This window comes from Tetrapisispora phaffii, chromosome 4, assembly GCF_000236905.1.
Source record: "Tetrapisispora phaffii CBS 4417 chromosome 4, complete genome".
Taxonomy (NCBI): Eukaryota; Fungi; Ascomycota; class Saccharomycetes; order Saccharomycetales; family Saccharomycetaceae; genus Tetrapisispora; species Tetrapisispora phaffii.
In genome coordinates, this window is record NC_016523.1 from 364,821 (window position 1) to 388,567 (window position 23,747).

Sequence of the window (23,747 nt, forward strand, 5' to 3'; positions counted from 1 at the left end):
ATGTGCATCCTATGTAATACATTCATATACTTTACTTCAATCTAAACATGAAATAGAATTGTTTTTAAGATGCCATTAGTTTATCAATGACATCTTAACAGAAATGACTTATTGTTCCTATTCTTAATTCTATCAAGAAACCGGCTTTAAACCGGCGTCTAAATAACTTATAAAAATTATAACCATAAAATTTTTAGAAAGGGTTATTTCAGATAAGGTAATATATTATATAAGTACAGTATATTTAATATTTATAGAATACCTGAAATTGTCATTACAAAGACACATTGAAATTGATTATAGACATCAAATACACTATACATTAATATAGTCCATTGTGATCATCGGGACAAGCATATTATCAATTAGCATACACATTAAACATAAACGAAGACGTATTTTAGTATAACCCTTTAATACAGGCTATATTTCTAATGTCATCCCGGCTAACACTTTCAGAATATTATGATATTCAGAAAGATGAGAGGGAAGCCCTTCGATCTATATATATGGATGATTTTATGGATTTAACACGGCAGAAATCTAGTTGGGATAAACAACCTCAGATAATATTTGAAATATCTCTGAGGTCAGTTGAAAAAGTCCCTCTGGAGTCCAAAATCACAATTCATGTTGCAATGACTCCTATGTATCCGTATACTGCTGCTGAAGTGTCCTTCAATAATGTTGAAAATGTAATGGATAGCCGATTAGATCTAATTAAAAAAAAATTTAAAGAAATACATAAATATGCTAAAGGTCAAGAGCATATCTTTGAAATTGCATCAGCAGTCCAAGAACAATTGGATGATTCACAAAATATTGCGAACCCACAATCATTAGAGGAAGAGAGATTACAACGTATTCAGGAAGAGAAAGAACAATTAGAAAAGGAGGAAAAGGAAAAGGCTCTAGAGAAAGAAAGAAATAGACTAAACGAACAGAAAAGAATTGATGAAATTATTCAAAAAGAGTTAGAAAAACGTCAAGACACCGAGGATGAAGCTCTGTTCAATCGTGATACCAGCATTAATTTGGTACCGCCTTCAGAATGGATTAGTTCTGGAGAGGCAATTGTTTTCCCCAAAGATATAAGAGCACAACTACCCAACAATTCATTATATAAGTTTAGAGCGGTGGTTAATCCTACGCCTATAAAAGTTCCCCATGATTTAATGTCTTTTGGTACACAATATTTAGTAAAGCCATATGTTCCACCAGAATCACCACTTGCTGATATTTTAATGACCTCTGAAGTCATGCAAGATTTTTGTTATTTGCTTACAGAAATCGAATTAGATAATTCATATTTTAACACTAGCAATGGCAAGAAAGAAATTGCACATTTAGAAAAAGAACTGGATTCACTCATAAAAGTTAATCATGATAACGTTTACAAGTTATATTCATACACTATAGAAAGATTGGGAAATAATAATTCAACATTTGTGTGGAAAATAAGATTGTTAACCGAATACTGCGTATCATTTCCATTATATGATCTACTAGAATCTGTTGGGTTTGTTAATTTAGCTACTGCTCGTATTTGGATGATTAGAATATTAGAAGGTCTAGAAGCCTTGCATAAAGCTGGTATTTATCATAAAGGTATTTCATTAAGATGCATTGCTTTAGTTAAAGATAATGATTTCGGAACAACCATTCCAAAACTGATGCATCCAAGTTACGGATACACACTAATGAATATGTTAAACCGTTATCCGAACAAGAGTGGTATTATCGAAAAACCTTATATTCCCTGGCCAGCACCTGAATTGACTAACAACAAATCCAGTAAGCCTCAGAGGTTGACGGACATTTGGGAATTGGGTGTTGTTTTTCTTCAGATTATCAATGGTATTGATACAGTTCTTAATTTTGCATCTCCTCAAGAGTTTCTTGAATCAACACCACTAGAACAAACTTTGTACGATTTATTAGTAAAAATGTTAGATAATAGTCCAAAATCAAGATTTGGAGCCCTAGAATTGTTACCGATGAAATTCCTGAGAACTAACATAGATCCTAATACTACCAAAAATTTGGCGCCAATGGACGGCAGTTTAATGAACTCTGAAAATATACTGTCATCTGTTAGTGCACTGAACGGAGGCTCAAGAACTATGTCACAATCTAGCAATAGAAGACGTTCATTTAATATTGGATCAAGGTTTTATTCTGTTAATCCTACTGTTACATCAAGATATGCATCAGATTTCGAGGAAATAGCGATTTTAGGGCAAGGTGCTTTTGGTCAAGTAGTCAAAGCACGTAATACATTAGACAGTAGGTATTATGCTGTTAAAAAAATTAGGCATACGGAAGAGAAATTATCTACTATTCTTACAGAAGTTATGTTGTTGGCGAGTTTAAATCATCAATATGTAGTAAGATATTATGCGGCATGGTTAGAAGAGGATATGGTAAATGAAAGTGCTATAATATCAGAAGACGAAGAATCAAGTTCATCTGATGAAGAATCAAGTTCCTCTAATGAGGAGTCAAGTTCATCAAATGATGATTCAAATATTGAATTCAAAAATTCATCATTTGATGAAGATGACATATTCAATCATTCTAGCATATTTGAAAGTAGGACTAACCTTGAGTTAAACGATGGAAATTGGGATTTTATATCTAATTCAGGTTTTCCTGAAATTGAATTTGCTAATAGCACAAATATAAATGAAGAAGGTGAAGAAAGTAACTCATCGGATGATGAAGGCGATGAGTCATCTTCCTCAAGTGATAACATCAGTAGTGCATCAGAATCAGGTTTAAAAATGACAGTTTCCCGTACAAAACCAACTAATAAGAAAAAAAGTACTTTATTTATTCAAATGGAATATTGTGAGAATAGAACTTTGTATGATTTAATTCATAGTGAGAATCTAAGTAAACAAAGGGATGAGTATTGGAGACTATTTCGTCAAATTTTAGAAGCCTTAAGTTACATACATTCTCAAGGTATCATTCATAGAGATTTAAAACCAATGAATATTTTCATTGATCAATCAAGGAACATCAAAATTGGTGATTTTGGTTTGGCAAAAAATGTTCATAAATCGCTTGATATTTCAAGATTAGATACACAGTCATTAGCTGGCAGTACAGATAATTTAACGTCCGCAATTGGCACTGCTTTATATGTTGCGATTGAAGTATTAGTCGGTAAGGGTAGTTATAATCAGAAAATTGATATGTACTCATTAGGAATTATATTTTTTGAGATGGTTTATCCATTCAGTACTGGTATGGAAAGAGTGCTGATACTGAAAGACTTAAGAAAATCCTCGATAACTTTTCCAAAAAGTTTTGATGGGTCTAAAATGGGGACAGAAAAGAAAATTATTAGATTACTATTAGATCATGATCCAACTAAAAGACCTGATGCTGAAAAGCTATTAAATAGTGGGTGGCTCCCTGTCAAGCATCAGGATATAATGATGAAAGATGCTTTGAAAAATTTGGCTGATCCGTCATCACCTTGGCAGCAAAAGGTCAGAGAAACATTATTTACACAACCTTATAGTTTGACAAATGATATTTTGTTTGACAACTCTCAGTCTACAGGAACATCTTTCACCCAAATATTAAGATCTAAAATGATGGAAGAAGTTGTGACTATATTTAGAAAACATGGTGGTATTGAAAATAATGAACCCCCACGCATCTTTCCTAAAGCACCAATGTATAGTAATCAGAACGTTTATGAAATTTTGGATAAAAACGGGACAGTTTTACAACTACAATATGATTTAACTTATCCAATGGCAAGGTATTTATCAAAATCTCCGAATTGTTCGACAAAACATTATCGCTTTCAACATGTTTATAGGCCTCCCCCAACATCAAGTTCAACTATGGAACCAAGAAAATTTGGAGAGATAGATTTTGATATAATTTCGTATTCTTCAATAGATTCTGCATTCCATGATGCTGAGACAATTAAAATTATTGATGAAATTCTAACAGTACTACCAGTATTTGAGAAAACCAATACCCTGTTTATCATGAGCCATGCCGATATATTAGACAGTATCTTTAACTACTGTAATATTGATAAAGCACAAAGGCCTTTAATTTCTCGTATGTTATCACAGATTGGTTTTGCAAAGACATTCCGTGATGTCAAAAATGATTTAAGATCTCAGTTAAATATTTCTTCGACTTCTTTAAATGATTTAGAGTTCTTCGACTTTAAATTGGATTTTGACTCAGCAAGAAAGAGGTTACATAAGATTATGGTTGATAGCTCTCATTTGAAGAAAATTGATGAATCTTTACTTTATATTTCCAAAGTAATAAATTTCTTGAAACCCTTTGAAGTAACAAGGAATATTGTGATTTCTCCGTTTGCAAATTTTAATAGTGCATTCTACAAAGGAGGGATCATGTATCAAGCTGTTTATGACGATGGATCTGCTAGAAGTTTGGTGGCAGCTGGTGGTAGGTATGACAACTTAATTACTTATTTCTCTAGACCATCAGATGAAAAAACAAATACTTCTAGAAGAGCTGTAGGTTTTAACTTGGCATGGGAAACTATATTCACAGTGGCCCAAAACTTTTTTAAACTAGCTCACAGTCGCAAAGTAAAGAATAGAAATAAATTTTTAAAGGAAACTACAATAGATTGGAAACCAAGTAGAGTCGATATTTTGATATCTAGTTTTTCTAATTCGTTATTGAATACAGTAGGTGTCGAAATCCTAACGAGGTTATGGAAGAATAATATCAAAGCTGATTTACTACGTAATTGTAATTCAGTTGAAGATGTGGTGTCAGGGGCACAAAAAGATGGTGTCGATTGGATTGTATTGATTAAGCAACAAAATTATTCTGGAGGTTCAACTAATAAGAAATATAAGCCTCTAAAAATTAAAAGGTTATCGACAAGTACAGATATCGATTTGAATCTAGATGAATTTTTACAACTTTATCAACAGGATATGAAAGGCAGCTCTTACTTTCAAAATGATCGCACACCAATAGGGGATGTGAATTTTGAAGAACAAAATAATTGGGATGAAATAAGCAGTGCTAGCAGTAGCCAGGGTGGATTAGATGCAAAGGACGATAGAAGAAGTAACCAAAAAGTTATATATGTTCCAAACTTAGCTGCAAAATCTAGAAAATATAGTAAGAGAGAGAAATGGGTATATGAAGATTCAGCAAGAGATGCGTCACAGTCTATAATTCACAGTTTATCTAATGCACCAGTGATTACAGTGGATTCTATTCGTGAAGAGACAATGGAAATGATTACCATAACCTCCTTAGCTCAGAAAGATGAATGGCTGAGAAAAGTATTTGGTTCTTCCAATAATGCAACTCCAAGAAGTTTTGCAACCAGCATTTACAGTGTTTTATCTAAGGAAGCTGCTAAAGGCCATAAATGGGCAATTCTATATAGTAACAGGGAAAACCAATCTTATGTAGTGGATTTACAAAGATAAGAATTTGCTAATAAGTAAATCAGTAGTAGAAAAGTATATCATTCATTATTCTAATTACATATCTAATATCTCTTTGCCTGTATATAATTCAGCATATGTTACTTAAGTAATTGACTCCAAGTGTTAGTTGCCACAGTGACTATGTCCTTCTTTACCCGGTATCTTTCTCTTTACAACCTTTAAATCTTCGAAATTTCAAAATGTGATCTTATGGAATATATCTATATAAATAAATTATAGAACCAGAATAGCAATATAATACATAGAGATTAAGGCTCAAGTTGTATATATGATGCTTTAAGCCATTTTTTTATATCTCAAGTTGTGACAGTCCTATATTGATTTGAATTAGATTTACTCTGTTTCCTTAAAATTTGCAACAATAAGAAATTGAATCGACATCAATTGGTAAACCAAGGAAATAATGACCAGAACGGCGGTAATATTTAATGAAAAAGCTACTCCAGATGCTTTGGTTGAGTTTAAAGATGCTCTATCTAATACATTAACCTCGATCTTAGAGCCATGGTCTTTAGAATTCAAGACCTTTAGAAAAACTACCAAAAATGAGAGATCATCGAACTCATCGAATATTATGTATTCTGTTTCATTTGCTCATCATGACAAAGGTACTGTACTTATTCATGATAAATATGCTATCATAACTACAAATAACAGCAATGACATACCGAAAGATCTAATATTGAATACATGTAGTACTGGGACAACAGAACCTATTGATAATCTGCTTGCTCTTAGACTATCAAATATTTGGTCTCAAAGACAAGGTATTAGAGGCGATGCAGGTGAAACTTTACAGACTACAAATCTTATAGTTCGAGTTGTCAATTTATTTTCCTCGACAGGCTTCAAGGGTTTACTGATTGAATTGAATTCATTAGATGATGATGTCTCTGAAGAGGAGTTTAAAATTAGCGTTGATCATGTACAAACTGTTTTAAAGGATATTAACTGTAAAGATTTTAAACTTTCCACAGATAGATTAAATTTTAATGAGAACAATGGAAACAGAAAGTTAAATATATTAAGTGATTTGGCATATCAGTACATACAGGTACTTGAATATTAGAGTATTTATGTAACACATATATATGTATGTTTATATTTTTTGAATTGATATATATCATACGTATGCATTAAGCAGCATTGCAAAATCTCCTATGCTTGTGATCTAAATTTTGTTTACTTAGTTTGCTAGTTTGCTTAGTAAATCTTGAATACTCGACGTGACAGTATCTTGATTGTCGTTTGATGTATCAGCATTATCATTACCCTCGAAACTACCACTGTTATCCGGTCCATTTCCCGTAATATGCTCAGTAGATTCATTTGAGCTTTTTGGTTTTTTCTTTGTGTATCTATTTCTGAATCATCCGTTGCAGATAACTCACTTGTTCTCTTTTGCATAGTAGATTCGTTGGACGTAATCTTGTCTCCACCATTGCCTTTCCCATCGGTGCTGATGTCGCTATCACTGTCACTTTCATCTTTATTATCTTCATAGGTTGGTAATACGTCATCGTTGTCATTGTTATAATTTTGATCGTTAGAAATTGTGTTAGAGTGCAAAATCATATCAATTTCACCCAATAAATTTTGTTCATCCTCGATTAATTTATCGTTTTCCTCCAACAACTTATTTAAAATATCTCTTTTCAGCGTTCTAATAGTTATGTTGCTCTCGATTAAAAGTTTAGTGGAGTCACCTATAGCATTTAAGTTATCACGGGAATTCGTCTTCATAATATCTTTGAATCTCAAATATGATGCATTAACACTTTGAGTAGTTTTCACTAATTCTGTTTCCTTAGATGCCAATTCTCTTAAATTTGCAGAGAGAGTCTGCTCAAACTTGTTCTTAGACGATTCACTTGTACTGTCAATGGAGGAAGTTTGTTTCCCAGTTTTATTTGGGACCTCTTCAGACTCTTGGAAAATTGAAGAATCAATATCTTGAAGAACCACATTGCTAAAAATTTTTCTATCTTTCCAAATTGTTAAGACTCTCTTGACTTTTTTCTTTAAATCGCTTGGTAATGTAAAATATATCTTGTTAATGACATTTATAACAGAACTACCAAATTTGTCATTACCATAAAAATTAACAATTTTCTTACGTTTTGATTCTTGAACCACATGATTTATTAAATAAACACTCATCAACTTTCTTCTTGTATTATTATTTTTATTTAACATATAATCTTGCCAAACTGTCATAATATCATCTGTGTATTTATATTGTGATAGTAACCATTTCGAACCATTTGCAATTGACTCTTGAGAATCTTCCAGCGTATTCAATCTATTGACAAACTGTTCTGATGAGAATTGCATCCTTTTTTCAATAACTTATTAGAACTTTAACAAATGGAAAAAAAGTGAAAAATTTGTTTCAATCAAACCTCTATTAAGATTGCTTCCTAATTGTCTATTAGAAGAAGTGACTAACGTATATTACCTTGTGTATTTAAACATCGAATTATCTTATTATAAAACTATACATTCTTATATATTCTATGGTTGTCTATTGTGAAACTTCTTTGTAAATGTCAGGCTTTGTCAAAAAGTAAAAACGATGTACAGGGTAAGCTGGTCCAGGACGGTACCATCAAACAGCGTCAAGCAAGAACATAATAAGATATAAGATAGAATCCTTTTAAGCTATGACACAGATAGTTTGCCAACAGTTACATATATGCATGTATTGTGTTTGACGTTGTGGTCTTGACCGCTTTCCTTCTATCCAAGACGGATATTCTTACTGTCCAACGATTCTTATATATATCTGCGTATCGGTATCCAATCGAAGAGTGTATATATTGTACCTCATGTTAATGGGGTACCCCACTTAAACTTTGGATGTAGTTATAGCAGACATCAACATGGCTCTTGTATTCCCAATGTGTCTGACCTTTAATATTGTTTGCAGACTCCTTTTATTGAAGTTTAAAACCGTATGCCATGTCTCTATTTCCTGTCGTTTAAGAATCTTTAATATTTTGGATTTTACAGTCAAACCTCCGTAGAGACCGTCCGACTTGAACCTTTAAATGTTGAAAATTTATCGCAAGTAACATTCTTAAACAATGATTAATCACTTCCAAGAGCCAAGAACTATTGCAACTTTATTTATATATATAAGTGTGTCTGTCTGTGGATTTACTATTACTTTGAACTATCTATTTAATTAATTGGTCTTGACAACTCAATATATTTTTCAATTGAGTTCTCCAACTTTCAATTTGAGAAGTTGACAATACCTTAAAATATTCATCAAAATTATTGAATAATTTTGTTCTATTTGAAACAATGAGTTGCTTAGAGTATTTGACTTTAAACAATGCAGTTACTGTTGTAATCGGTTATGTTGTATTTGTGTATGTTTATGATGCCATTTTCAATGACATCAGACCAATTGATGCCAATATCGTGAAGGATAAGTTGGAAGTTCCATACGATATTATTAAGAAAAGTTGGAAATCTGAAAAGACTGAACCTCCTGAAAAACCTGGTCAACGTTTGATTCACAGTTACTGTCCTGCAACTGGTCAATATATTGATTCCTTTGAATCTAAGACTGCTGCTGATATTGATTCTATGATTAAAAATGCTGAAACTGCTCAACAAAAATTTAAGAAAACAAGCTTTGCTAAAAGAAAGCTGGTATTAAAAACCTTAGAATCTTTTATTTTGAACAATCAAGACTTACTTGCTAAGGTTGCTTGTAGAGATTCTGGTAAGACTATGTTAGATGCTTCAATGGGTGAGATTTTGGTTACTTTGGAAAAACTCAAATGGATTTTAAAACATGGTGAAAAAACTTTAAAACCATCTAAACGTTCTGGTCCAACCAACTTCTTTATGAAGTTTTACAAAGGTGCTGAAATCAGATATGAACCTTTAGGTGTCATCTCCTCCATAGTTTCCTGGAATTATCCTTTCCATAACTTAATGGGTCCTTTGATTGCTGCCATCTTCACTGGTAATGCTATTGTTGTTAAATGTTCTGAACAAGTTGTTTGGTCTTCCGAATTTTTCATCAAATTAGTTCGTGAAATTTTAATTTTATGTGATGAAGATCCAAATCTTGTTCAATTATGTTACTGTTTACCACCAAATGCTGAAGATGATGCTGCTAATTACTTTACTTCTAACTCTGGTTTCAAGCACATTACATTTATTGGTTCTCAACCTGTTTCTCACCATATTTTAAAATGTGCTGCTGATTCTTTAACCCCAGTTGTTGTTGAATTAGGTGGTAAAGATGCCTTCATTGTTTTAGACTCCGTAAAAAACTTAGATGCTTTATCTTCCATTATTATGAGAGGTACTTTCCAATCATCAGGTCAAAATTGTATCGGTATTGAAAGAGTTATTGTATCTGAAAAGAATTATGATTCATTGGTTAAGATCTTAGATAAGAGAATGAATGAAAATCCATTACGTCAAGGTTCTGATATTGATAAGATTTCTACTGTTGATGTAGGTGCTATGATTTCTGATAACAGATTTGGACAGTTAGAAAAAATGGTTGAAGATGCTGTTTCAAAGGGTGCTAGATTATTGAAAGGTGGTAAGCGTTTTAACCATCCTCAATTTCCTAATGGTAACTTTTTTGAACCAACTTTGTTAGTTGACGTCACTCCAGATATGGATGTTGCTCAAAACGAAGTATTTGGTCCAATCTTAGTAATGATGAAAGCTAAAAACACCGATGATTGTATTGACTTAGCTAACTCAGCTCCTTTCGGTTTGGGTGGTTCTGTTTTTGGTGCCGATTACACTGAATGTAACTATGTTTGTGATAATTTAAAGACTGGTAACGTTGCTATTAATGATTTTGCTACCTTCTATGTTTGTCAATTACCTTTCGGTGGTATTAACGGTTCTGGTTATGGTAAATTTGGTGGTGAAGAAGGTTTATTAGGTTTATGCAACGCCAAGAGTGTTTGTTACGATACTCTACCTTTTGTCTCTACTCAAATTCCTCCACCATTGGATTACCCAATTAAAAGTAACGAAACTTCATGGAATTTTGTTAAGAGTTTTATTACTGGTGCTTACACGGACTCGATCTGGCAACGTATCAAGTCATTAATCTCACTAGCCAAAAATTCTTAATCGAATGATTAATAATACATAGATAAATAGATTTTATTTTTCTTTGATGATATTTACAGTATATTGAATATTATAAAAGAGTATAGAAATAAGTTTTATACCCAAAGCTATCTTATATTACAAGGATGTCATAAATAAAAGTCGACAACTAACTTAGGAGACTTTTTTCAGCCTGCTTCAATTGTTCTTGTAATTTAGTTGTAAATTCCTTGTGAGTTTTATCAAGATCTTGCAACACTTTTCTTACAGAATCATTCTTTTTATCAAATCCCTTCAATTGCTTCAACACTTCACCCCTAATAAAACCTAAGGATTGTTTAGATTGTGAATTCTTATAGTTTTCAAATACCTGTTTCATTTCTTTGCATAGTTGTAATCTTGATTCAGTTGTAGGTGGAGGTAATAGAACCTTTAACAATTGATCATTGTTAGCATCTTTTTCGGGATTCAGGTTTAAGCCAGCAGCCATTATCGTACTAATGACATTTTTAGTATTATTTGGGTCAAACACAGTAACTATTAATGAGTTTTTACCTTTCAAAGTTGTCGAAGCAACATCTAAAAATTTCGAACCATCTGCTAGAACCAAGTTGTTAAAGATACTAGGGTTGGCTTTACCTTGTTTCATTTCGTTTAGTTTTTTACCATGTGCTTCAACAGTTGCTTTAAAACGTTCATTTGCATCTTTTAAATAAATAAATGGATCAATGGTTCCTTCTGTATCTGTGTTATTGTTAGTTTTATCGTTGTTTTTGTTGTTTGAATTGCTTTTATTATTCACTTTGGATTGCTTCTTCAAGACTAAACTTGAAGAGAAAAAGAAACGATTGCTTCCAGACGTCAAATTCAGTAATCTTTTAGATAACATTATTTCAAATTGATATATTTGATATGACTAGATAGAATGGCTTTTTGTGTAGTTTCATGTATGCAATAAAAAATTAATAATGTTTTAAATATATATTTCTCTTGTACTGTAAAAGTATTTGAAATAATATTTTTACGTTTTTTCTTTAAGTAATCACTCTTAAACCATATATTTTGCAACAAAACTCAAAAAATGTAATGACAATTTGATAAATTTATTATTTTAAAATATCATCCAATAGTAATTTTAATTAAACGATTTTTTATATTATTTTAAATATTAATAACTTCATTAAAATTTACATAATATATAGAAATACAGAAATATGGTAAAACATATATAACTATTTTAAATAATTCGAAGAGAAAACTATTACTTATTTTCTCACAAATGGGTTTAATGCACGAACAGAGAGGCACGGTAAAGCCATACCGATCTCAGCTCTCAAAAGAACTGGAAGCTCTTGTAATTCTTTGATTTCCTGGATATTATTTCCTTCATCTTGTTTAATACAAGTTGTCTTTAAGAATGAATCCAATAAGTTCGTGTTTGAATAATCTTTTGGAAATTTGATTTTTGGTGCGGATAGATTTAATTTTTCCAATTTGGTAGCCAAAGTTTCAGAAACTAAGGAAATATTTCCAGATATAGCCTCTGCCTCAGTTTCAGCAATTTCACTTGAGGTAGACTTAAACTTGTTTCTAATAGAATTTCTATAAGAGTTCTGAGATTTTTCATCATTGGGAACAAATGTAGCACTGTCAACGCCTTTTTCCCAAAATAGTTCTAAGATTCTATTCATTGAATCAAATTCAGCTTTCATCAATGGTAATTGATCACCATGAACTCTCTTTTCAATACCAAATTCCGGAATTAAGACATCAAATGAGGATTCATAAACTTGTGTGACCCTAGCCATGGTCAATATTTGACTATTTATACTGCTCATATCATTTATTGTTTGGGATAAAAATAAGTGTAGACCTTGTTGTTGAGCATGGAAAGCACAATCTTTCTTAAAGTTACAATAGTCTGCTGTAATCTTTAATGAGTCAATATCTTCAGAGTAGGGTACATTCTTAATAACTGATCGTAGTTGTCTATGAACTACATGATCAGCATATCTTTTCATAGGAGATGTGAAATGTGTATACAAAGGAAGATTGCTGACAAAATGTCCGAATTGATCTGGTTCAACTTTACCAGCAACGAAGTACTTAGCTCTTGAATTAATTTTATATAATAGCAATTCCACTATTCTTCTCTCTTCAAGGTTTTCGATACTTAATATCGATTTCAAAATGCTGTCTGAAGAGCTTATATCAATATCGTGACCTAATCTTTCAGCTTTTAATTTAAATGATTCTAATTTATTAGAAACAGGCTGTAATTGTCTTCTTAATAATGCGGAAGATCCTAATTTAGTGTACAATGTCTCAGCTACTTTAGCATTAGTTTGGATTTGAAGTTCATTTAAAATTTGGAACCCAATAGTTTTTTCAAAAATATTCAAATCGATTTTAACCATCTCATCATCTAAAGATTTTAATAATGAAAAGCTTGGTAATAAAGAACTGTTTGGATAACCTGTTCTCTTTGAATAGAATGAAGTTGCAATATCTTTAATTTTTGATAAATAAGATGGCTTATTAACATCTTCTATTTTAAGTTCATTATTGATGTCCTCAATAGTCATCAATAAATCTGGTTTTATTGACGATTCTCCGACCCATGTTGATTCAATGGCATATGTTTTTGGATCTAAGGTAAATAAAACAGACAGTGTAGCTGATTTTTTATCTTTTTCAAAAGACCACAATTTTGTTAATTGTTCAGGTAGTAAGTTGACGTATTTTTGAGGCAAAAATACACCTGTTGATCTTTTTCTAATCCTTCTATCTAATGAAGAACCATCTTCAATATGAGCTGTAATGTCGACAACATGACAACCTAATTCAATGGTGCCATCATCATTATTTTTAACATGTATAGCAAATTCAGAATACGTACCTGTTTCTGAAAATGCTAAAATATTACATTGATTATGATTTATAGTTTTAGCATCACTTGAAAATGATAATCTTTCTTTGAAATCATCTTCAGTCAACGGGATTGTTTCAAAAGATGGTTTTTCCATGAGTTGATTTTTTGGATCCGCATATTCATTCACTGAGAAATTGTTATCTCTTAAAATAGAATTTATCTCAATATCTGGATCATTTATATCTCCTAATTCAGATATCAAAATACCGAAAGGATGTAAAGAAGTGATTGGCCAACGTTTAATTGATGCTACAAATAATTTATCAGCATATTTATCAGAATTGTCAACAAAATCTTTTGGAGCAAATTCTGTTGGAATGGCTAGAAGTGGAACCTTTTTATCAGTTGGTTTGAACCAAACAATTCTTGGAGCATGTGATTGATTACGATCATTATGTTGATTTTGTTTTTGATTTTGGTTTTGTTGAGAAGGTCTTAGTAAACCCAAAGTACCACTAAACAATTGTCCTGGAATACGGTCCAATACGGCAACTACGTGACCGGCATATAATGGTTTGAAATCGTCATTTATTTCTTCTTCTTCACTTAACAAGATTGATTGACCCTCAACTTCTACGTCATCGTTTTTCTTTTGTGTTGGACGTTGCTTTAAAGAGCCCTTTCTCTTTACACTAGATGAGGAACCAGCAAGTTCTGATTCAACATTCTTATTTCCATCATATGAGAAAGAAGTCTTTATAGAAGAATTTCTTGATACACCTGAAACCATAGGAATTGCTGCAGAAGCATCATTGTGATAATCCTCATCTGCTGCGACTGCAGCAGTATTATTGTTTGCTGACATACCATTTTCTGTAATGTTATGATTTGCTACATCTTTTCTTCTTTTCTTCTCTTCCTTTTCTTTCTTTGCATCCCAAACTTCGTCAACGGCTAGTAACTCGACAGCAACCAAATCACCTTCTAAAGCTCTATTACGATCTTTTGAACCACAAATGTAAATATCAGCGTCTAGAACTCCGTCTGTTGAAACCCAAGCATCTGATCTATTTTTTTTGTTAACTCTCAGAATACCTGTAACCAGTCTACCTTCATTAATTAACTGTGGTATATTTGCATGAGGCAAATATGGTGCAAATAATGATTTTCTTTGTTGTTGATTTTGGTTGTTAAAGATTTGAATGGAACCGTTTGATTGTTTTTGTTTATGACCCGGCTGAAATTGAGAGTTATAACCGTTGCTAGAGGAATAATCAAAAGAACCAAAATTACTAGAGGTAGAATTATGGTATCTATGGTATTGTGACTGTCCTTGTTCGTTGTTGCCGTTAGTATTATTGTTGTTTGCACGATTTGAAGGTTGCAAATGATTTTGTGGCGATCTCCAATTATTGCTTGCTTCGTTGCTTCTTGATTGAGATCTACGGTGCGGGAATGAAAAATCGTTATTATTGGTATTATTGTCGACATCATTTACGGCAGCTGCTGGAGCTGGTGGAAATTTAAAAGTGGGTATATTACTGTTATTGTTATTTCCTTTACGTTGTGGTGAAGAATTCCTTGAATTGTGAGAAACGCTTGCAGCGGGAGCAGCAGGAAATTTAAATCCAGCTTGATTACGCAAAACTTCATCAGTTGCGCCTAAAGCAGGAGCAGTAGATGCTGAATCAAAAGGCGGAGACAGAGATGGTACGTTGTCATCTTCTTCGATATTAACTACTGAATGCCTCTTAGCTTGTTCTTCAGCAGCAGCTTTTTTAGCTTCATTCAATACTAACGATTGTCTTCTTGAATGGCCATATACTCCTGAAGATTGGGACCCTGTTCTTCTATGACTTTGGCTTTGACCTTGTAGATCCGAGTTGTATTGTGACTGTGAATGCGATTGGTTTTGACTATAAGTTCTGCCATGTCCTTGGCCATAACCACCATATCCATGACTACTATTATTGTCATATGAATAGTTGTTATAATTCGAATTATTCCTAGAATGACTTCTACTTTTCACATTGTTATTATAATATTGACCTTGACCTTGACCTTGACCTTGTTGTAATAATGCTTGTTGTTGTAATTGTACGTTTTCCAGTTGTTTCTGCAGAGTGAATTGTTCGACCATTAAGTTAGTCAATTCACTTTGGGACCTTCTATGAGCAACATGGATTTGTTTTGGATTGTTCCTACCTCCAATAGTCTGAACATACGAGTTCTTTTTATTATTATTATAATCTGACATTATTAAGTTACGAAAGATTTAAATGAATAATTCAGCACATGCACAAAATTCAAAAAGGGGCAGCGGCAAAAAGTAAAATAAAGAGCTTTTAAAAAGATTCCAATTATCTCCAATATTTTTCGTATGTATATATATGTATATATAATAAATGAGAATTTTCAACCTATGGACATATAAATACAATAGACAGACAAATATTTCAATAATTCTCTCTCTTTTTTATTTTTTTCCTCTTTCAAAAATTCCTTTACTCTTAAAAGAACAAAAAACTTATTTTTAGCAGTTATGATACTTATCTTTTGTATTAAACGTTCAGTATCCCTATGTACATAGACAATTACAATATAAGATATTAATTAAACAAAAAACACAACATCAAACTTTAAAGAAAGGGGAATTTATTTGTACAATTAATTTCAAAGAAATATCTACTTTTATATATTAAATATATTTCTAAATTAAGAATGCATGCATTCATTTGTAGAGTAATTTTTTTTCTTTCTCGTCATTTTACCTTTTTACCCTTTTTCTTCTTCAATTCGTGAAATGGAAAAGAGAAGTTTTGAGAAGACACAAAAACACATTTTAACCAAAACCGCGTGTCGTACAACGTTACTTGTTTGGCGGGTCTTACCTTAAAGCGCACATTCTACGCCGCACAGTGTACGCTGCACAGTGTACAGAGTGTAGACTGTTGTAGACTGTGAATAGCCGGGTAATTTGCCTAGCCTGTCTGAGAACCTGTATATCTAAATGATGGCACCGTTAATATAATAACCATTCATTCTATTGTCTTTGTATTAAAGAATATATTAGTTTCTTTTATTCGATATATATATAAATATATATATATCTATGTATGGGCATTCAGGACTAGTTTATTATATTCACGTCCCATAGTAACTTATTGTCTTGAAAAATCCTAATAGAAAATTAATTGATGTGAACCAAATTAGAAATAATAATAAAATAATTATTAATTCATAATTTATTTTATTTCATTGATATTTAAGAATAAATTTTTAATCCATTAATTATTATTAAATGCAATTTAATTCCAGACTGTTGCCATATGTGGAAAAAGTCTTTATTATTGTTTATACAACTTTTCCAATTAAGACAATGTTTTTCAATCATCATCGCTTTAACTTTACCTGATCCACAATGGTTTTTTTCATAATTTTTAATACATTCAATTGATTCAATTGATAATTTTAATTTCGTATCGGAAAGTTTATCTAATATTTCATTCTTAATTGTAAATTTAATTCCAGTGAATATAATCATTATTATAAATATTGATATTATCGTGTTGATGAAAAGTTGTGAAATGTATGTTAAATTGTAAATTGAATAATATTTTGGTTTACAATGTCCATTATTAAAAAATGGTGATGGCAACTTATAAATATCCTGATTTAAATCATATCGTTTTCTTCTATGTTTCTGTTGTTCAATAATCATCGCGTCTCTCTTAGATTGTATACTTGTTCTGTTATTTAAAGTCTTATTATTATTGTTATTATTATTATTATTATTAGTAGTAGCAGCATCTTCATTTTGATGAAATTCAATAACATTTGAATCAGATTCACCGTGATAACTTTTTAAATTATTTTGGTCATCAATTAAGTTATTGTCCGATAATAACTTTTTAGATAATAATGGAGGTTTTACTAATCTTGAACGAAGTCCGTACTCTTTGTATAATTGATATGAACTCGAATCATTATAAAGCAAATTTTCTATCTCGTCGTCAATATTATTATTTAGTTGACTACCATAGGCTTCCTCAATATGCTGTCCGTTATCAAAGACTCGTACTTTACTTGTACTATTATAATATATATCATATTTGGATTCTTCTCCGTTTGGTCGTAGTTTAATACCATATAAAATCGATGAAATTAATATTCCTAATCTTGAAGGTGAAAGTATAACCTTCATTGCCCCCATAATGACAAAAAAATCGATGCAATATATACATTTCTTTATTTTTCGAATTCTTTTATTAATTTTGAATATAACGTCTTTAATTATATCTCTTTTTTTAACAGGTTGATCTTGATAATCTATATGCTTCGTTAATAATTTAAGTCTTTCCTCATCTGAACTGTATCTATATCTTCTTTTCCTCTTTTTATTGCCGCCCGTCTCTATATGGTTATGCTCGTCATCGAAATAACCTATTTCATCGTCACTAAAATTGTAACCGCTACTTTCTCCATCGTACCCCACATCTGAATATATTTCTAATGCTTTTCGAAGTGGTGATGGGTTATTTGGTGTATATTTTAAATATTTATCAATAATATCATGGCTATTCTGATTTTTAAAATCTTTTTCGTAGTATGAAGAACAATCTTTTGATGCTAATAAATCCAATCCATTGCCGGGTTCAATTATCATTTTTTAGCCAGTTATTTAATGGTAAACTATGCCAGAATATTCATGAAATACGCAAAGGATAAAACTATAGTAAATTGAATATTAATGTTTCCTTTATCAAAAGAAAACAAATATAATTGATAATAATTCTCCAAATCTCGCTTCTAATTATATTACAATTCTGTTAAAACCAAAGCAAAATTAAGACAAAACAATTGCCAGCCTTCAAACTTGTATCCAATATTTCACTATGCAATCAAATTATATTAAGTAAAATAGAACACTTAACCAGCAGTGTTTTATTTTGTGAATACCCAATGCAATGACCTCTCAAGAATAAAAGGGTCCTCTTGATGCTCTTACAATTAGAATGATATTTAGTTCCTCTACAATAATATAACAAAAGATATACTGAAGTATTCTTATTTTTTCTACAATTCAATGAGATATTGCATTAAATACAATAATACAACTCTAACAAATCAAGTTATCAGATTTACTTTTCTCCGACTTTGTCCCTAGATTTAAATTTCTTGAAACGTTTGTAACGTTTGTTTAATATTTTTTATTTTTTATTTTTTATTTGTTGGTTTGGAACAAAAAGGAGCTCATTAGTATAAAAAATATATATATTATAATGTTAGAATGACTATTTTGAAGATAGCTACGTGGTAATACATTTAATTATAGTATAAAAGTATGCAATTTTTATAGTTTCTACAATTGTGTATGTCTAAGGAAGAGTTTTCTTCAAAAGGCTATATATATTATTTGTTTACATTTATCTAATATTCGTATATTAAGTGTGCCATGTCCATAAAAAGTATACATAAAGTTTGATGACACCGGTCCTTTTTCCCTAAACGAGAGTGCCCTCTATACGAGCAATTTTTTTATGTTTATATCAAATGATATATTATTATGTATCTGATATATATATATATATATTATATACGTTTAGTCAGTAGGCTTTACTTTATACAATGTATCAAGAAAACTGACAATTAACTTGTCTGATATACCGGTTGTCTTGACACTACCAGCTACACCATAAATAGCACTAGTGCCGACTGTCGAAGAGATACCGGTTGAATTGTGTAGCTCTTCAGCAACTAATTCTTTCAATGTCGTAGCTAACAGATCGACACTAGGAACACTTAATTTTGTAATGGCAAAATGTAAAGCAGCAGGATTTTGTAAACTGCTTAAATGCCATCCTTTGGCAGACAGTTTATCAGCCAGATCGTAGACATTAATAACATCTGATTTAAATGAGATGACCGATAATTTAGGATCACCAATAATAGTCAATTGTGGTATATTTTCCTCAATATAGTTTCTCAATACTTTAGCAGCTCCGATGATTTCTTTACATGAGCTAATGTAACCATCTTCACCAAGATGAACCATAGTGGCCCAACATCCAACAACTAAGGCACCAGGTCTTGAACCGGCCAAAGTTGGTGAACCATACAAACCACCCACCCAGTCTGAAGTAACAAAATATTGTTGTTTTCTCAAATCTGCGTTACGATACATAATAATAGAAGAACCTTTTGGAGCAAAACCGTACTTGTGAGTATCACAAGAAATCGAGGTCACTCCTGGTACTTGAAAATCAAATAATGGAATATCAGTAAACCCGGCTTTTTTCATGTATGCTACGATGAATGATCCTAGACAACAATCGACATGTAATGGAATATTGTGAGTTTTAGCAATTTTACCAAGACCTTCGATGTCATCAATTATACCATGTGGAAAGTTTGGAGCTGAACCAACTAATAAGACAGTGTTCCTATTAATAAATGATTCTACCTTCTTCAAATCCACTTTATAAGTGACAGGATCAACTTCAACGTGGTGCATTTTAATCCCAAAATAATACGAAGCCTTATCAAACCCAGCATGAGCAGTTACAGGAACAATCATTTCCGGATTTTTAATTCCTTTATGATGATACCCATACCATTTTGCACTTAAACAAGCCATTAGTAAAGATTCAGTACCACCAGATGTCGTTGTACCGCAACCAGTATTTTCAGGAGCATTGAATAGCTTTAATGTCATAGAAACAACTTCCGATTCCATTTTACGCACACCTGGAAACACATCTGGATGTAATTGGTTTGCAACGGCATACATTTCGAAGGCTTGGCTTTGCAATTTAATTAATTCATCACCACCGTGGTAGACTGCACCAGAAACTCTACCATCTTCCCAGTGAGAGTATGGTAGACAGTTTTGCAACTTATCAAGTTCATTTAAAACCTCCTTGTTTGATAAACCATGTTTCGGCAATTCTTCAAAATCAATTAAAGAATCTGAATTTTTAATCAAATCTTTTTCAATTGTGTCAGTGGCAGTTTTTACCTCTTTTTCGACTGTCTTCCTTAAAAATGGTGAATTTAATAACAAAACAAATATTTTTTTAGCCACACACCTATATAGTCTCCTTATTGAACCAAATAGTCCATACCATTTAATATATTGGAATACCTTATTTACAAAGCCTAGGACAAAGACAATCAACAGATATTGTTTAAAAAGTTCCAGTAGTGCTGTTTCTTTGAAATATGACACCAAACCAGAACGACCATTATTTACAAGAATACATGCCTTCTTAGTATCAAATTGTAAAATTGAATTTACAATTTCTTGACAAATTGAATATGTTTCTAACCCTTCAGGATATTCCGAATCCATAGTAGAATTTTGTTAGCTAGTTAATAAGCAACTTTTGAACGAGTGTTATTTAGTTATTACCTATTGAAAATTTCAATTAATTGGCTGATTATAGCGAAATATATTTCTTTGGGGTTACAAAAATTTCTTGAAATAACAATTACCGTCTTATTAACATAATAAATATTGTAATTGAAATATAGAGAAGCTAAATTAATGTATTTATTTCTGTGCCTGACCTTAAAATCAATATTAACTACAAAGCGATATTCATTAATTATTTATAATATACCGCATAGCATAATTAGGCGTATCATCATCATTGTCAGAGAATGGAGTTTACAAATGTAACGAAGTTATCGGGTTTTATTTTTAAAAATGTCGTATTTTTTAACTTGGTGTATCTATAATTCATTATTTAAATATATATACATGAATACATACATACATATATATATATATATGTATATACTTTATGTATAGTCCTTGTCTTTAAGGGTATGATGGTGTGTGCTATCTAGTACTTCTTTGTCTTCCGTATTTGTTGGTAGAAGTTTGATTACTTGGAGTATCACTCGATGAGGAATTTGGTGAATTGGTAGCTGATGAAGATGATGTTGCTTTCAAACCACCGGTTCTATTAGCTTCATATTGTTTCTTCACTTGTTCCATGTAACTTTTCAATAAATTGTTTTCATTTTTTAAATTCAATTTGTCATTGAGTAGCCTTTTTTCTAAATCAACAGCACTTTGGTATTCCAAAGAAGCAGTGGGTCCTTCTAGTAATTTTTTCAAACTATCATGTCTTTCTATTTCTGATTTCAATGTTTGTGCAAGTTCTGCAGCTTTTGAAGACTTTTGTTGGTAATCTAATCTTAAATCATCATTCTTCTTAGATAAATCATCATTAATTTTTTTAATTTGTTCAAATTCTTTAGTAAAATTTTCAATTTGTGACAAATAATTAGTCTTAAGATCTGATACCGCTGAATCAGTTTCGGCACTCAATAGTTTTGATAATTCTAATTTTTTGGACTGTAATTTAGTAAGTTTGGCCTTTAATTTATCTTTTTCAGATTGTGCTTTTTCCAAAGTCTTTTCAGAATTATTTGCCAGTTTTTCCATTTCTTGTGACTTTTTAAATGTTTCACCTATCGAATGTTTTAGTTCATCAAAGCTGTTTTGAATGTTTGTTTCTTCAACTCTCTTATTCAATATGATATTTTTTTTAATCCCATAATCATTTTGTAAAGATTTCATTCTCTCTATGGTTCTCTTCATTAAAGTGGATTGGTAAGTCTTAATGTTTGTAATAGTGGTGTCATTATCTAACTGTAAATCAGAATAATCCAGTGGACATAATGTACTTTTGCAACATTTAAGAATCTCATCCTCATCGTTTAAATGTGTGTTAGTACTCAACTCTAATTCAGGGAGAATACGTTTGATATCTTCTCCTAGTAAAAGTTTTTCTATGAATTCTCTATAGGCAATTTTTGGATATCTTTCTGTCGTTTCTATTTTCTCATTCGATTTGCAGGCTATTGTAGTTGTTGGAATTACACTTTCTCTAGTCAGTAAGAAATGGGTAATCGATTTTAAAATATTCTGGTAATTATCTTTTTTATATGACATTTTTTTATGTAAAATAAAATGATCTGGCGAATCCTTAACGACTAGTTTTATAATTGATAATTTTTTGGCAGTTTTATTATTCTTGAGATTTTTTATATTCTTAAATGCTTCCATATTTGGATCTAACAAAGGATCAAAACTGATAATAATATCAATATCGTATTCTGAAAGTAATTTAGGATTGTTTAATAAATGGTTTGAAGTTGTTAAAAATATCCAATCTTCTTTCTCTTCTTTGCTATCAAGATTCTTGTTCCTTTTCGATGAATAATCATAGTCATCCTTAGCATAACCTGTATATCTGTTGGCTGCGGTAGTGTTTGGAGAAGAATCATGGGAAGACGATGAATCAGAAGAAGAATCTTTTTTCCTTCTTTTACTCTTCTGTTTATTATTTTCAGAAGAAACCGGATATTGATAACCTTCTTTATAAAGAGACTTCCCAGATAGTCTTAATATTTTTAATTTCTTACCCAATATATAGCTTTCCAACAAATCTAACTCTCTCACACCGTGTGAAACCAATGCAATTTTAACAACACCTGGAAATGTTGTACGATTTCTAGATAGTAAACTGGTTAAAAACATATCTAATTGTTTAAATTTATCACTTGAATTTATCAATCTTTCAGTAGGCTCCATTAACAAGAACTGTCTTGGCATATAGTGGTCCACAATCAGACATGGATGGTTTAAAACGCTCCATATACCACTATCAAACATATATGTCATCTGTATATTAGATAGTGTAGTCAAACTGGTATTTGTATCCTTCCGATCTTCTTCTGCCTTTACAGAATCGCCTTCACCAATGCCCAACTCTGTTTTAAATGCTTTAGAATGTATAGAAATCAATATTTCAATCAAATCCTTCTGGAACGAAGTGAGTCCTACAGGAATATAAAATACATTCAAATTCTTTGAGCTCATAATATAATATATTTTCGTGATAGAATAAAAATGAGTGTGAATATGTATCTTTACACTTTCACGTTTCGAATAATTTGTTAGTCTTCAGTACACTTTCATAAATCCAAAAGGCAAGTTCAACCAACTGGAATAAACAATACCAATAATGAATCTGAAATTCAATTGAATAACAATAATATGAGAAGTATATTATTTCATATTTATATATCTATCTTTTATGACATCTAATTAAAGTTCCTTTCATGTTTTCTAAATTGGTATGTTTCATTTTCTTGTCAACTTCGTTCATTGCATCGCAAGACAGTGTCCTCTCATTATACAAAATTTGAGATTAAAGAGACAAGATAATTGTGGTGTACCTACTTCTTACTATATGAGGTTTGAATTAAGATAATTGTCA

The 23,747-nt window shown here is 31.3% G+C and overlaps 9 protein-coding genes across 9 annotated transcripts; 3 read left to right on the plus strand and 6 right to left on the minus strand.

Annotated features, from left to right (window-relative positions):
- Positions 1-434: 434 nt before the first annotated feature.
- Positions 435-5,459, plus strand: GCN2 (serine/threonine-protein kinase GCN2; the record flags this gene model as incomplete). The annotated part of the gene is made up of 1 exon (XM_003685202.1): positions 435-5,459. One exon carries the CDS (start codon positions 435-437, stop codon positions 5,457-5,459), a length of 5,025 nt encoding a protein of 1,674 aa, XP_003685250.1.
- A 424-nt stretch (positions 5,460-5,883) lies between these two features.
- On the plus strand, positions 5,884-6,549 carry SRB2 (Srb2p; the record flags this gene model as incomplete). The annotated part of the gene is made up of 1 exon (XM_003685203.1): positions 5,884-6,549. One exon carries the CDS (start codon positions 5,884-5,886, stop codon positions 6,547-6,549), a length of 666 nt encoding a protein of 221 aa, XP_003685251.1.
- Positions 6,550-6,683: 134 nt separating this feature from the next.
- Positions 6,684-7,814, minus strand: RTT103 (Rtt103p; the record flags this gene model as incomplete). Its single annotated transcript, XM_003685204.1, has 1 exon — positions 6,684-7,814. One exon carries the CDS (start codon positions 7,812-7,814, stop codon positions 6,684-6,686), a length of 1,131 nt encoding a protein of 376 aa, XP_003685252.1.
- A 975-nt stretch (positions 7,815-8,789) lies between these two features.
- MSC7 (meiotic recombination directing protein) lies at positions 8,790-10,601 on the plus strand (the record flags this gene model as incomplete). The annotated part of the gene is made up of 1 exon (XM_003685205.1): positions 8,790-10,601. One exon carries the CDS (start codon positions 8,790-8,792, stop codon positions 10,599-10,601), a length of 1,812 nt encoding a protein of 603 aa, XP_003685253.1.
- Positions 10,602-10,749: 148 nt separating this feature from the next.
- RRF1 (Rrf1p) lies at positions 10,750-11,469 on the minus strand (the record flags this gene model as incomplete). Its single annotated transcript, XM_003685206.1, has 1 exon — positions 10,750-11,469. One exon carries the CDS (start codon positions 11,467-11,469, stop codon positions 10,750-10,752), a length of 720 nt encoding a protein of 239 aa, XP_003685254.1.
- Positions 11,470-11,845: 376 nt separating this feature from the next.
- On the minus strand, positions 11,846-15,709 carry SSD1 (mRNA-binding translational repressor SSD1; the record flags this gene model as incomplete). Its single annotated transcript, XM_003685207.1, has 1 exon — positions 11,846-15,709. The coding sequence occupies one exon, from the start codon at positions 15,707-15,709 to the stop codon at positions 11,846-11,848; it is 3,864 nt and encodes a 1,287-aa protein (XP_003685255.1).
- Positions 15,710-16,717: 1,008 nt separating this feature from the next.
- Positions 16,718-18,118, minus strand: TPHA0D01830 (uncharacterized protein; the record flags this gene model as incomplete). Its single annotated transcript, XM_003685208.1, has 1 exon — positions 16,718-18,118. One exon carries the CDS (start codon positions 18,116-18,118, stop codon positions 16,718-16,720), a length of 1,401 nt encoding a protein of 466 aa, XP_003685256.1.
- Positions 18,119-19,054: 936 nt separating this feature from the next.
- Positions 19,055-20,803, minus strand: DPL1 (sphinganine-1-phosphate aldolase DPL1; the record flags this gene model as incomplete). The annotated part of the gene is made up of 1 exon (XM_003685209.1): positions 19,055-20,803. One exon carries the CDS (start codon positions 20,801-20,803, stop codon positions 19,055-19,057), a length of 1,749 nt encoding a protein of 582 aa, XP_003685257.1.
- Positions 20,804-21,295: 492 nt separating this feature from the next.
- On the minus strand, positions 21,296-23,347 carry HDA2 (Hda2p; the record flags this gene model as incomplete). The annotated part of the gene is made up of 1 exon (XM_003685210.1): positions 21,296-23,347. One exon carries the CDS (start codon positions 23,345-23,347, stop codon positions 21,296-21,298), a length of 2,052 nt encoding a protein of 683 aa, XP_003685258.1.
- Positions 23,348-23,747: the final 400 nt, after the last annotated feature.